Source organism: Nothoprocta perdicaria, unplaced genomic scaffold (genome assembly GCF_003342845.1).
Source record: "Nothoprocta perdicaria isolate Ctin4 unplaced genomic scaffold, notPer1 scaffold_50, whole genome shotgun sequence".
NCBI classification, from domain to species: domain Eukaryota; kingdom Metazoa; phylum Chordata; class Aves; order Tinamiformes; family Tinamidae; genus Nothoprocta; species Nothoprocta perdicaria.
In genome coordinates, this window is record NW_020455755.1 from 2,998,897 (window position 1) to 3,013,535 (window position 14,639).

The following is a 14,639-nucleotide window of genomic DNA, read 5'->3' on the forward strand; positions in this document are numbered from 1 at the left end:
AGAGGTTACCTCCTCCCCGCCGGCTTTCTTTGTAGCTCCCTCGGAGTTCAGCTATCTGCTAAATGATACAGATTGCATGTTGCGGCAGCTGCTTATTTCCAAATAATTGTGTATTTCAATCACTTAATCTGTGGTGGTTGTACCTTGGAAGTTACCCGCATTGACAAGCCCTATGATGCATTTTAAAACTGTTTTTTGACCTCTTAGATGGTGTTCGCGCCTACTGTCCAGCGGATTTAAACATGGAAGGGAAAATCTAAGAGCACTGGGAATAAAGTGTGGGGAAGCAAGCCACAAGGGGACTCTGTTGCTGTCTGTCTGCAATTGAGAAGGATAAATCTCCTGGGAAAATGGAAAAAAAGGCACCAAGTAGTGAGACCCAGCCCCTGACTTCCAAGAAAGATGTCTCAGACTGCAATGAAGGAGAAGACTGTAAAGAGAACGGACTTCTGGTCAGAAACCCTAAATCTGCCCTGCGCCTAATGGAGGATGGGAACAGAGTCCACCCCAGCCAGGGAGACAAAGGGGAGGCAGCTCAGATCTCCAATGGTTATTCCGGGGTGCAGAGCTCCGTTCCTTGCAATGCAATGGGAGATGCAGAAGATGCCCAGTGCACTGCCCCAGCAGCCACCACCACCACTACGACCACCACGTCCACCACGTGTGGAGCAGAAGGCCAGCAGCAGCTGATGGAGCTGGAAGACAGAGAGACCTGGAGCAAAAAAATCGACTTTCTGCTCTCTGTCATCGGGTATGCAGTGGATCTGGGAAATGTGTGGAGATTTCCTTATATATGCTATCAAAACGGAGGAGGTCAGTCATCAGTTCTATATGCTGTTCCTTAATACTGAGCTTCCTTGCTTATAAATGGAGGAGCTTTGTGGCTCATTGTAATAACATAAATGATGGATGTTTATGGGAAAATTACTAATTTTTCAAGCAGATTGAAAAGCCTGAATACTGAAACAGGATARCTAGAAATTATTTAGCTAGATATAAAAATTAGCGCAGGTAGAAACCGCGAGTTGGTTAGGTGTAGAATAAAGAGATTGAAACTCTGACATCAGGAGTAGTTAAAATCAAAGTAATCAACATGTCAGACACTTGGTAGGAATGCTCACTACGTTTCAGCCAATATAAAATCTAATTGAGAGCTTGAAAAGGGAAGACTTTTCTCTCCATGATGTACATATGCATTTTACCAAAGAAATTATATTTTGCATCCATCCTGTCTCACAGTTTGTACCCAAGGGAGAGCACAGACTTTGTGAATCTTGGGCACACTTGCTACAGAAATGTGAGAAGTTTCACGTGAGTCTTCTGTCTTATTCTCACAGCTAAGTGGATACTCCTATGAGAAATCCCATGGTAATTCAGCACGGCACACTGGTCAGGGAGAGTATATGCATTTTCCCTGTGGGATAGAAAGAGCTGCTGTTTATGGAGTGTTGACACTATGGGCAAGAGAACTACTATGAAAAGCTGTAATCACCTGCTTGCTTTCTTGCAGGAGCATTCCTCATCCCTTACACAATTATGGCCATCTTTGGAGGTATTCCTCTCTTCTACATGGAGCTAGCGCTAGGACAGTACCACAGGAATGGGTGCATTTCAATTTGGAGAAAAATTTGTCCTATATTCAAAGGTAATGACGGAAAATCTCTCTCTCAATTGCTATCCTACCAGGGAGTCTTTTAGAGTGACCTGCTCTATTTGCTTGTTCTCCCTGTTTTTGTCTTTGCTTTTTACTGTGGTGGAAGATTTGTATTCCTAAATTCCACATTTTAGGAACAGATGAAAAGACTATATCAGCATTTGCTGTCTTGATTAAGGATGCAATTGGAGCATCCAATTGTGTCTCTTTGAAGACACAAGAAATTCCAGTGTTACAGACACTTGACAGGGTATGTGTACCTTCTTCAGGGATGCCTGGGACAGTTCCTAATCACAGATGACGTGAATAACCAATTCCTTCTCTTTCTAGCCCTAAAAATGGCATGCACACTCACTCTCATGTAACTATTTCCTACCTTACTAGGAATTGGCTTTGCCATCTGTGTAATAGATCTTTACGTAGCCTCCTACTACAATACCATTATGGCTTGGGCCTTTTACTACCTCATATCCTCCTTCACATCGGAGCTGCCCTGGACCAGCTGCACAAATGCYTGGAATACAGGCAACTGCACTAACTACTTCAGCAAGGACAACGTCAGCTGGGCCCCACACTCCATCTCTCCTGCAGAAGAATTTTATACGTAAGTGCATGTAAGTGGAGACAGTGACATGAGACAGAATGGCAGACTATGTAGCAAGCTTTTCCTCTGGAGGGGCAGAAGGGGTAGTTAATAATGGTTTTAGTTACTCTAAACTAKTCAAATAGCTAAAAGTAACAGCTGTATGTAAGTCTAGGAGTATGGGGGGCAGTTACTCTAATTTTCCATTGTAGAGCAGGGGTTCCCATATTTTCTATTAACAACTCCCATCATTTATTATTACTGGTGTACTATTAATATAAAGCTCTAATTAAAAAAAATCAAAAATAATATGGCTCTGAACACTACTTACAAGGCTTCAGGTACATTAGTAATGCTCAGACCACAGTTTGGGAACAACTGCTCAAAGAACACTTAACATGAGTATTTGTTACAAAAAAATCTATATTGTGCTTTTCTTTCCTCTTTCAGCCGCCAAGTTCTACAGGTGCATAGGTCCAATGGGCTGGATGACCTGGGGGGCATTAGCTGGCAACTGACCCTCTGTTTATTGTTAATCTTCACCATTGTATACTTCAGCATCTGGAAAGGGGTCAAAACATCTGGCAAGGTGAATGCAATAAAAACCACTTGGTATAATACAGTTTTGCAGCAGTTCTGAAGGAGCCGATTATTGTGGCAGAAAGTTTTCCTAGATTGTCTTCAGGGCAGGGATTGCATATTCTTGTATTTGGGAAGCACTTAGCACAGAGTGCCTGCTATTGTCTCCTAAATATTATATAACAACTAGTTATGCCACTGTCCTGCAGTGGCAACAACCCTGCCCAGATATAGCCTGGTTATGTAGCACCAACTGCTCGCTTACAGAGCTTTGACAACTTCACATGAAGCTGCTATAAATGCTAAGGATTATGATTTAATACATGATTCTTGTTATCAAGTGTTAGTTTTCTACCCGTGGCACACGYGCTCTCCCTCGGTGTGTTCCCTCGCAGGTGGTATGGGTGACAGCCACCTTCCCGTACGTCATCCTCTTCATCCTGCTCGTGAGAGGTGCAACGCTGCCTGGCGCCTGGAGAGGGGTCCTCTACTACCTGAAGCCTGACTGGCAGAAACTGCTGGCCACCGAGGTAAAACCAAGCAAACACACCAACCAAAACAAAAACACTGCAGAAGGGAAGAGATTCACTTCACACACACACACACACACACACACACACACACACACACACACACTTACATATATATGGGTGTGTATAACAGTGCATATATCTCTATATCTATATAGAGCATGAATAAATCTTAGCAAGACTTAAAAGACGAACTTCATGCTCTCATTTACGCAATTTAACATTTAAACCCCGCTGCAATACAGCCCTCCTGCTATGATACTCACACAGCGCAAACTAAGTTTTCGAACCTCTAACAYCTGCATGAGCAGCACCCTGGCTGTGAAAGGATCATCACACTCGGGTGGCCTTTCCCACCCCACACCCTGGGGTGTCTATCAGCAGGCTGGTGAGTGAACGTGTTGCCTGCAGTCGAACAGTGCAGGTTACCAGAGCCAAACTGGGAAGATGTCCATCTCGTGACCAACTTCAGCGGACAAACCCCGAGGAAGCCTCTAGCACCAGCCGATGCCCCACTCAAATACTGAGTGGACACRTGCAGATGWATGTGCAGAAGGAATAAAGGAGTCRGGCTTGCCTATACCACCAAGATCTGCAAAGAGGAGTCAGGAGAAGACTCGGCTAACCAAAAAGCCAAAATAYCTGCGCTATCTGATTTAGCTTTGAACAGTGTGGATGATAAGCAGCGCGTCAGGCTCAAGGCTACATTTACTTCACTGCATATAAAAGACTGTAGAGGGGAGGATAACAGAAAAAGCCCAAAGCAATAAATACTACAAATAAGATTAAAAATTCTAATGTTTGCAAGTCTGCTGCTGCCCAGCTGATATGGAGAGTTTTGAATGAAGAGGAAATGAAAAGACACCAGTCGCTGATAAAGCAGCATCTCCAAAGGGGGACCACATCTTCTGAAAAAGCAATAAAGGGCATTGATATTGTATTGGATGTTTCTGAAGTGAGGACAGCAGATTGCAATCTGTGTGCTGGATGATGACAGGGCTCTATGTGGATGGTACAGGATGGCCTCACACGACAAATGAGAATATTAGAAATGAGATGCAGTGAACTCCATGTATCAATCAAAGGGGGATAAATAAATGAGGACTTTCACCTTCAGAAAGAACTGATATTAGTACTTCAGAAACACCACTCATTAAAGCTATGGCCACTTTTCAAGTACAAAAGGATCTTCATAACAAAATGATCACACTTGTATCTGTCAGGGCTTCACCGGAGTTGAACTGAGTCCTCAGAACTCGAGCTCTATCCATACTGTCAAATATATTTTTTAAGTCCAGCGAAAAACTGGGCAGCAATCAATGACTGCCCAGCCTGGTCAACACGTCCACACGGCCAAACGACGGATTATTGCGCAGAGCAGAGTTTGGAGGAAGAAAGACAGGACAAACCCATTGCAAAATCATGCTCAGGAAGCTCCCTCTATATTGCAAGAGCTGTAACCTCACTACAGGCAAATCACTGTGAATTAATGTAAGATACCGTCAGAAGTGAAGCTCTCCCTGAGCATCTGCAATGCTGCACAGGGAACTGCAGTATCATTTCTTCCTATGGTGAAATTCTGYTGAGACAAATGCTAATTACATCAGCAGTGAAAATAAGCACAGCAAAGACACTACAAGTAAAGTGGATATTTAGACCTCTCACAGATCTATAGAAAAATATACTTCAACACATATGCCTAATAAAATGGTTTAGCCTAAGACGAGGATAGGGACAGACTAGTGAAATACAGTTTTGTAGACCCACTGATATTCTCAATCTGCCAAGCAACTTCAGTCTGTTTAATGCTATTTTTCTGATCTTTGTCTTTCAGGTTTGGGTGGATGCAGCAGCTCAGATCTTTTTCTCCCTTGGTCCAGGTTTTGGAGTCCTGTTGGCTTATGCRAGCTACAACAAATTCCATAACAACTGCTACCAGTGAGTTCTACCTTATTCTAAAATTGAGTTACTAAAATGTAAGTGTGGCTATTTATGAAAGAGTGTTGGTGAAGGACATAAAGCTGCCACGTCTCTATACATATAAATTGGATAAAAGTGTAATGGAACAAAAATTTTGTTCTAAGAACCTGCATTTTGAAAYGTTCTCCTCTGTTGGGGTGATCATCTCTGCCAATTATAGCAATGAGAGTAAACTGCAAAAACTTACATAAATAGACTACTCCASTGCCAAACAATCAAATTACTTCATCTCTGCAGTCAGTTAGAGAATGACTTCGGAATCCTGAGATGTAATTTTCATTTATGCCTTATTTTCTTAAGGGCTCTTTTCTAAGTAACATGAAAAAAAAAGTTTTCTTTTTTCCCATTCGTGCTGCTTGTTCTTTTCACTGCACTCCTCTAGCTTCTGCAGGGGTCTGTTGAGATCAAAAACTCAACCTATGTGTCAATAAACAATCCTTTCCAGCAGATGCCCAGCCCCTGATATGAGTTAGGTCTTCTGTTGCAGAGATGCTCTGGTTACCAGTACCGTGAACTGCCTGACCAGTTTTGTGTCGGGATTTGTCATTTTCACTGTGCTTGGATACATGGCGGAGATGAGGAACGAAGATGTATCCGAGGTTGCCAAAGACGCTGGTAGGCTCCTTTTTTGTATCTTCTATGATGTTTTGGGCTGAGAGAGGCATTTGCTTTCTAACTACTGAGTTATTAAAAAGGCAGGGCTGGGACAGCTAAACTCAGGTTGTGCAAGTGACCCAAATTACACAAAATATCTGATATATAATTCAGAATATGGCAGTGTTTTATGGCAAAGGCACTGGTATAAATATATAGCAGAGCTAAAAATCTTTGTATAGGGACAATATTCTGCATCCAACTTAGCAAACCTGCTTATAACTGCACGCCATAGAACAGCCTGGGGGATGCAGCTTTCCATTAGGGCAACACGGGGCAGTGAAACATTTCAGCCTGTYGTCTTCACAACACACCTGGGCTAACAGCTCTCTCCAATTCTCCATTTTAAAATCAGGACCCAGTCTTCTCTTCATTACTTATGCCGAGGCCATTGCAAACATGCCTGCCTCGACCTTCTTTGCCATCATATTCTTCCTGATGTTACTCACGCTGGGATTAGACAGCACGGTGAGTAGAGAGCACCTGGGCGAGCAGATCTGGCACGATGGAWGAGCAGCACTTGGTGTAAGGCTGTATCCCAACAAACATCAGAAGAAAGAGAATTAAAAACCCTGTGCTGTGATTAAAGGGTGTTAAAGCAGAATAGCAACATTAGTCTCCTTGCGCGTTTTGTAAGACAGCAACTCTTAATGCACTTCCAAAGTTGGAGAAACAGAGGCTAGACAAAATTAAGTRATTTGTCGCAGTGTGACAATCTGTAGCAAACCTGGGAACACAGCACAGAGCACTCGATTCATAATCTACTGGTTGAACGCATCCTTCCAGGTTCCTTCTGTCTCGTAATTGTCAACTTATAAATTAATGACTTCATTCTGGATGGTTTTTCATACTAACTAGATTTAGGAGAGAGAAACTGGAGGGAGCTTTCTCAGCAGCATTCCGAAAAGATGTTCTAAAAAGCTTTGCCATGTGAGGCTGTTCTTACATGCCTCGCATTGGGAGTCTGCTCCTTGCAGGATGGCTCAGCTCAGCTGATGGCACAACCGTGCTTTTACTGAGTCATCTACTGCTTATCATAATCTTATTACTGGTGTTAGAGTACTTCCCAGATGATAAGCACTTCCCATAAACTTGCCTTAAAGAAGTAAAAACTCTGAAATACGAACAACAGCCAACCCAGCTTTATAGGCAGAGTAAAACACCAGCGAGTGTCTCAGTGCTTTGAAGTTCTTTCTTAAGACTCCTCTCTTTTCTATTGATTTTCCCATTCTTTTCAGTTTGCAGGACTAGAAGGAGTGATTACTGGAGTACTTGATGAATTCCCACACGTCTGGAGCAAACGCAGAGAATTGTTTGTCCTTGGATTGACCATCGTTTGCTTTTTGGGGTCACTAGCAACCCTGACATTTGTAAGTATCTTACCCACTCGCAAGCTTCACTTACTGGCAGTTTCCTGCAAATTACATAGCGGGGATAATAGATTTTTCAGAGTAGTATTTCAGGAAGTCAGACTAAATCTCCAGGCTGTTTTCTTTATGCATTAGAAAACTGTTATTTGGAAGGAGTGCAAGCAGTACTCCTCGCTAGGAAATGTATTGCAAAATGACTGTGTTGCAATTCAGCAGAACTCTGATGCGCTGTACATCGTAAATGACTCMACCTCTGCTCAAACTGCTAAGCCTTTAAGCAGGCAACCTTCTGAATTTCAGGCATGGGTTACTTCTTTTTCTCCAAAGCTACAAAGCTGCCTGCAGATTTTACAAAGCGTCATTTTCACTTTCCCTGTGTTTGAACACAATCCAAGTTTAAAAAAGAACTGGCCAAATTTAGCTGTTAGAAATGGCTGGGGTGTTCTCTGGAAATTTCTAGCAGTTAAATTCCTGCATCTTCCCCACCAAGGCGGGCCAGAAAGCATGGCTCAGGCACACCTAAATAGCCCCTCCATCACTTGTGGGATTTCATTTTCATAACAAGCAGAAACTGGAATTATCATAAGGGACATGGAAAAAAAAATTTCACTTTCCTATCGCATTTCACATTCCACTACTCATTTATGCACAACTCCCTCTCATTTAAAGCATTTATTCTAACAGGAGGCCTAGTGCCTCTCTGAGATCCAACACTCTCCTCCTTAGCTCATTAAAGTCCTTATCTTAGGAAAACCCTTAGCTTAGGGTTTTACTGCCAAGTAAAAGCCTTGGGAGGTTTTACTCCCAAGTAAAACCCTCCTGGTTTTCTGTTCAGCAGCAACAGCTCAGGCTGGAGAGGTAGGATGTCGTTCCAGAAGGCAGGCAAAAAGCAGAGACCCATCAAATCCCATCTGTTTGCTAAAATCTCGCTGGAGCTGCCAGCAGATTCAGATTCAGCCTTTCTGTGTGGCAGAAACACGTCTGCAGGGAGGGAGGGATGGAGGGAGCACCCGCGGATCAGCGGCGCTCTCAGGGCTTTCCCGGCCACGAACAGCCATGAAGTGTCAGCCCTCACTTCAGCGCACGTCCAYGAGCGCTCTGGGCCAGTCAGGAACTGCAGCATCACAGAACTGCCGTGGTTGGGGAGCTCCAACCTGCTCATCGCTTCATTTCCTTCCTAGGGAGGCGCGTACGTGGTGAAGCTCTTTGAGGAATACGCCACGGGGCCGGCGGTCCTCACAGTGGTGTTCCTGGAGGCGGTCGCCGTGGCCTGGTTCTACGGTGAGCGTCCTGTCCCCGCTCCGCTCCTGCACACAGGGCCCCTGATGTCTCAGAATAAGTTCATGTATTGCCCGACAATCATTTAATGCTCTCTGGTAGGAGCACAGTGACATCCAAAAGTAACGCGAGGCCTAACTTGGAATAATTAAGGATTTCATGTCATCAAGGGCTATAGGGACAGGAGAGTCTTTCACCCTGCTTTCTAGATTTATCCGCTGTGTGTCGTTCACCTGCTTAAGAAAAACTCTCTGCTGTACCCACAGGTATCACCCAGTTCTGCAGCGATGTCAAAGAAATGCTGGGCTTTGCCCCTGGCTGGTACTGGCGGGTTTGCTGGGTGGCAATTAGCCCCATCTTCCTTCTGGTGAGTTTGCCCTACACGCAGCACAAGACAATTACTGGTGGGCAATGCAGTTCCTAACCAGTTCATTACAAAAATTGTTCGTGAGGTTAAGCCAAAGATCCTCAGRTGGTGAGAAATCCAATGAAATGCTGGTAGGTGTAGTTATTAAGGCAGTATTTTAAGGTTTTTTGTAGATAAACTATCTGGATAAACAAGAACAGGTTCTCAGCAACCCCCTCAGTGAACAAAGCAACTTTCCTTTGTTACTTTTATATTTACTTCACCAAAATGAGCCAATATTGATGATGAAACATACTGTCAGGGGAAGAAAAATAAGATGATAACTAAATATTTACTGTCCCAGTAACTGCTGACAGACAACTTTAGAATATCCCACTTAAAACTCACAGCAGCTAATGACAACCTTTAGAAATCTGTAATTGATAATTGGAAATACTGTCCCAGTGTTTAACTTGGCAGTATTATTGATACCATTTTAACACAAAGTGTTCATTTCCTGATTCCAAATTAGCTCATACTGTCTTTTATTGTTACTAGCCTTGGTGAGAGCAGAGCAGGTCACGATGGAGTTTATAATGCCCAGAATGTAGACTTAACGCCTACATACTGAATTCCAAACACTGTTGTAATGATTAATGTGTTTACCTGATTTTATTACCCATCAAAAAAAAAAAAAGGGCTATAAATAGATGTGTGTCACCACAAATAATTTTTATACTACTGTTGTCTTTGTGATCCTAAAACAATAAAACAAACAGAGAAGAATACAGCTTTGGTGATGTGGTTACTAGGCAAAGTTGTTTGTATTCTCAGTAGAAACTGAATTAAAATAAGGAAAGTACAAACAAACAGCTAAAAAATGATGCCTTTCAGGAGGAAAAGTTTTAGTTGGAATCAAGTCACGGGACTCAACTGCATGAATTTCTACACACCAGTCTTGATTAATACGATTTTCTCCATCTAACCCTTTCTTCCTGCTTTAAGAGCTTGGGCCTGCACCTTCTTTTTAATGTTTAATGTAAAGACAAAAACCATCAGTATATTTATGGAATACACAATCCGTACAGGAAATTTGACTTTGTTCTGTTCAGTAACGGGTTTGGTGATATGCTGAAGCTCAATGCTAGGTTGGGGGCAGAGAATTCCCTAAAATAGCAGTGAGTGCCATCAAGATGCATGTATTTATGGGGTTTTTTTTTCCCCTTCCAGTTTGTCACTTGCAGCTTTCTGTCCAATCCTCCTGMGTTACGACTTTTTGATTATAGTTATCCCTACTGGACCACAGTAGTGGGTTATTGCATAGGAACCTCCTCTGTCATCTGCATTCCCATCTACATGGTTTACCGGCTGATCATCACTCCAGGATCACTTAAAGAGGTACCCGAGATGTTCTGCAGATTATTTGACTGTTGGGAAGAAGAAGAGTCCTACAAACATAGTTTGTGGCTCTTTCCAGGGTCCGAGGCCTTGGGACCTGAGGATTATTGCCACTTTGCTCCTAGTCAGCTGACAGCTCACTGAGCAACACAGCAATATCCCAGGCCGYGGTATGGCCATTCACATATTCACACCAAACATTAAACTAGATTATTTTTTAAGCTCTGGAGGTTTTCTTTAGAGATCACACACAACACAGAATCAACTAAATGATTCAAGTGTGTTTATCAGAACAAATTTGGTTTTCTCTTCCACATTTATTAAGGTTTCTCTGTCSTAAGTCTATTGTAGCCTCTGATGATATTTTGGGAGTTAGAAGTTTTACGTAAATATAATCTCAAAGAGAATATATACAAGTGGTTTAGGGTATTCAAGTAAGCTACAAAATTCTAAACATTAATACAAAATCCATCTACTATGCATCCCAAAGTATCTGTCACAGATAATTAATAAATAACAGTGAGCTTCTACAGCACTCTGTTTTCATAGCGCTGAGATAACATGAGCCTGAAACATCTTTGTGTGGTCATTAAAGAGGCATAACTCAGTCATAGTTTTATCATATATCCCATCAAAGCCCTGTTATGTAATATACTACCTCTAAAATCAATCATTTTCTAATGTTCGTTTCTTTCTGACAGCGTATTCTGAAAAGCATTACTCCAGAAACAGCCACAGAAATTCCATTTGGAGACATCCGCATGAATGCAGTTTAAGTCAACCTATTTTCTGCAGGAGAGAGRGAGAGGATAAAATTTAACTTTGCCCATGCTCTCTGCTCCAAGGAATTATGTTTCCAGCTGAGACAACAACTGGAGGAGTTTGTCATGGAGGCTGCCACTGACAACAGGCAGTAGGAAACACGATGCCTCCAGCACGTACATCCAAGCAATTCAACCAGATCTGCTCTGCACTTCTAAATACACTGTATTCCCTGAAGAACCTCCTTATTTTAAAACCATGAGGATGTCTGTATGCATGAGAATACCCTTATTCCATGCACGGACCCCCCGGGGCTGTTTGCAAGTATGTGTGACTGCATAAGGCACTATAGGATGAGGATCAGCAGGTGGGATTAGATTTAGAATTGCAAGTCTGTGGCAGAACTCCTGTATCTTAGGCAGTGTGATCGTCTGTACTGGGCCATGTCGTATTCGCTTCTAAGGTTCTAACTGCTCAAACTACACGGAAAAATACAAAAATATTTCTGATAGCCAAATATTTCTGATAGCCATACGTATCCAAGTGAGACGGGGTTTTATAAACTAAAAAGAAAATTGGTAAATCCTTCGATCCCTCGGCTTGTTGTGGAGTACAGCACTATGTACATCTCTGTGTACAGCAGCAAACCCACTTGGTGACTTTATCCTCCTTTCCATTTCCTGCACTTTGTAGAYGATAACAGTTCCTGCTAGTTTTCTTTGGCACAGCAAATACTACCAAAAAAAACTATATATTTTTTTTGTAATGTAGGTTTTGAAGCATTAAATCCTTTTCACTTTCCTTCAGACCAAATCAAGCAAAAACTTATCATGGGGAACTTGACAAACATTTGTTAGTTGTTAGCAATTACTAGAGTGTTCACATAACTAAGCTACATAGTCACAATATCATCGTACTGACAGACTTAATATTTATTCCCAAAGAAACAATTATTTTGAGTTCAGATGCCAAAAAGTAGATTCTCAAAGCTGGGTTTTTGTTTTCTTTTTGTTTTTTGCTTTGGTTTGTTTGTTGTTGCTTTTARATTACATTTCAGAACTAAAATTTGCTGGAGCCTGTGACTTTTTCTGTTGTTTCTTTGCACAGAACTAAAGCCTTAGAGAAATCTCTTTGGTTGGCTGACAAAGCTACTCTCAACAAACTCCACAAACTTGCTTGGAATATTTGTTAGCATAGTGTAAAGTGAACACATTTAGTTTTCATGCTGAAGAAGARMAGATTTATTTATTTTAATAAGAAACTGAGTTCAGCAGGATAGATTCTGATCAAACTGATTGTTTATATTAAATTTTGAGGCAGTTCCATGCACATACAAATCTCTTTATATGTTGTACATGTGCCTTCCAAAGGTAACTGCCCTTTAGACTAGTAGACTGGTAACTGCCCTTTAGACTCAGACCACAGTTTTGCTGCAGTTACGTGGAAGTTTAGATAAAACTAAGTAGTCACCATTTATATAAATACTTGCATTGTATTTTTACTCTACCACATATTATAGCAATCTATGAAAAGTAAAATAGAGCATAACAGTCTCTTTTGTATTTCACTGTCTACTTGGGTGATGTACTGCTAAAAATAACAGTGTTATATATGCATTCATAGCAGCAGGCAGTAAGAAATCTTCTGAAAAGTTTATATTGGTGCAAAGAACTACTACCCACACCAGAGGAAGGTGGTTTCTGGAAGGCAAACACACTGAAACATTCTCATGACTTCTGAGCAGGCTCTTTTGCTTAKGTGTGCAGGTACCTCCTATGAGGAATGCCTCAGCTGCCCCCTTGAGTTCACTTAACTTTGGATTTCAATCCCAACTTCCAATAAGGAAAGAGCCAATGGGACAATGATTTGTTCTGTCTAAATTACTAACAAAAGATGAGGTAGCCCAAGCTGCAGTCTATAAACCTTTGTTAAAAGATACTAGTTATATTGATASCAAATGGGCTGCACTGCAAGTAAAAGGGTTTGAGGCAAACAAGTTCTTTTATGTCTYAACTTACCTTCCACTTACCCACCACATGAGAGAATCCCACCCTCTATTCTGCAGCCAAAAGGGAACTTAGGAAATGAGTAAATTAGGAACACGTTTGCCTTAGAAGCAAACAGTAAAGAATGAAACTGGAATTTTAGTTGTACAGAACCAAGTATCCCTCCAACTTGTACATGACCCACCTGTATTAAATTATGTGGCTGTTTAGTTACAAGTGTTGCAAGCTGACTGTAAGTCATCAGTATGTGCCTTGTACTGTAAACTGTTATTGTAATAAATTTAATATTCATAATCCAGCTGAAAGTGTCTTGTGTATCTCTCAGAATAAGTTTCATGCTGGACAAGAATAATCTCATTTTTTAAAAGGCAAGATAAAACTCAATTTCAAGAAAAAGCAGAACRTGTAGTCCAGTTTACCACACCACCAAGGCCTCTTTGACAAAGAGCAGAGTATTCCCGTAGGTGTTTGAACCTTGGCCCACTGTTAAACACCCTGTTTTCATACTATTGCAACAGAAAATTCAATGCACGTTGCAGTCGTTTAGATAGAACAGTAGAAGCAAACTCTTCCATGTGAGGAGTAAATGTCTAGTTATTCAATCAACTCACACAGAAAACTTACTCCATTCCAGGTCTCTGTGAACTGGCTTGTTTTTGCCTTTAGTTGAACTGATATTTTATCCCAGGTATGAACAATGCATTAAAGATATTAATTAACTGATGGGGATACACTGTCAAATTCTCAAGACAATGCAAAAAAATAGTCAAAATAATTTTTCAGATAAGATAGCTGGAGACTTTAGTTATGACGTGAACCTAATGCAAGCAGGCACAATCCACTCCAGTCTGAACCTGTGTACAAGAGGAATTTCATACCGGGTCATTTGCTACTAGAAATATAAAATCCCATTAGTTCAAATTATAGTTAGACCCTGACCTGTCATCAAGAAAACCTAAGGGCATCTCTGCTCATACTAAGTCTTTCAGACAGAAAAGATGTTTCTGAATGTAAAAAGGAATCCAAACACTATATTCCTTTTCTCCTGTAATTGTCTTCTGCTTAAGATAACTGAAGCTTTGACAGCAATATATTCTTAAACATAAGTTTTCCTTTAAAAGGTAATGCACTAGCCCAAAATAAATTGGTCAAAATAAAGGACAAAAGTCTTACTCTTTTTTTTTTTTTCCTTTCTCTTGCTTGGGCTTTATTTTGTAAAATGAAATTAAAAATTGTAGAGAGGATTACTCAAAACAAAAGCATGTCTAGTTAAATGTATCTTATTTCATAAGGAAAAAAGGCAAGCATATTGTAAGGGAAAAAAAAAATCCCAACCCAAAACCTGTGGTTAATTCTAGTCYGAGAAATATATTTTACGATGTGAGAAACGGAGAACAGAGGTTTTGGCAGCATTTAACTGAAGAAGACAAAAGAGCAACTGACTCAGCTGCTCTTTCTGCTATAAACGAATGCAGTTGAGTTAATCACCCTGTAAGCCC

At 41.2% G+C, this 14,639-nt stretch overlaps 1 protein-coding gene across 1 annotated transcript; it reads left to right on the forward strand.

Moving 5' to 3' along the window:
- The first annotated feature begins 230 nt into the window (after window positions 1–230).
- On the forward strand, window positions 231–11,846 carry SLC6A4 (solute carrier family 6 member 4). Its single transcript, XM_026047755.1, has 13 exons — window positions 231–813; window positions 1,511–1,645; window positions 2,039–2,258; window positions 2,688–2,826; window positions 3,212–3,346; window positions 5,181–5,284; window positions 5,814–5,941; window positions 6,336–6,448; window positions 7,219–7,350; window positions 8,532–8,631; window positions 8,895–8,995; window positions 10,205–10,372; window positions 11,074–11,846. The coding sequence occupies exons 1-13, from the start codon at window positions 351–353 to the stop codon at window positions 11,146–11,148; spliced, it is 2,013 nt and encodes a 670-aa protein (XP_025903540.1). The 5' UTR covers window positions 231–350; the 3' UTR covers window positions 11,149–11,846.
- Window positions 11,847–14,639: the final 2,793 nt, after the last annotated feature.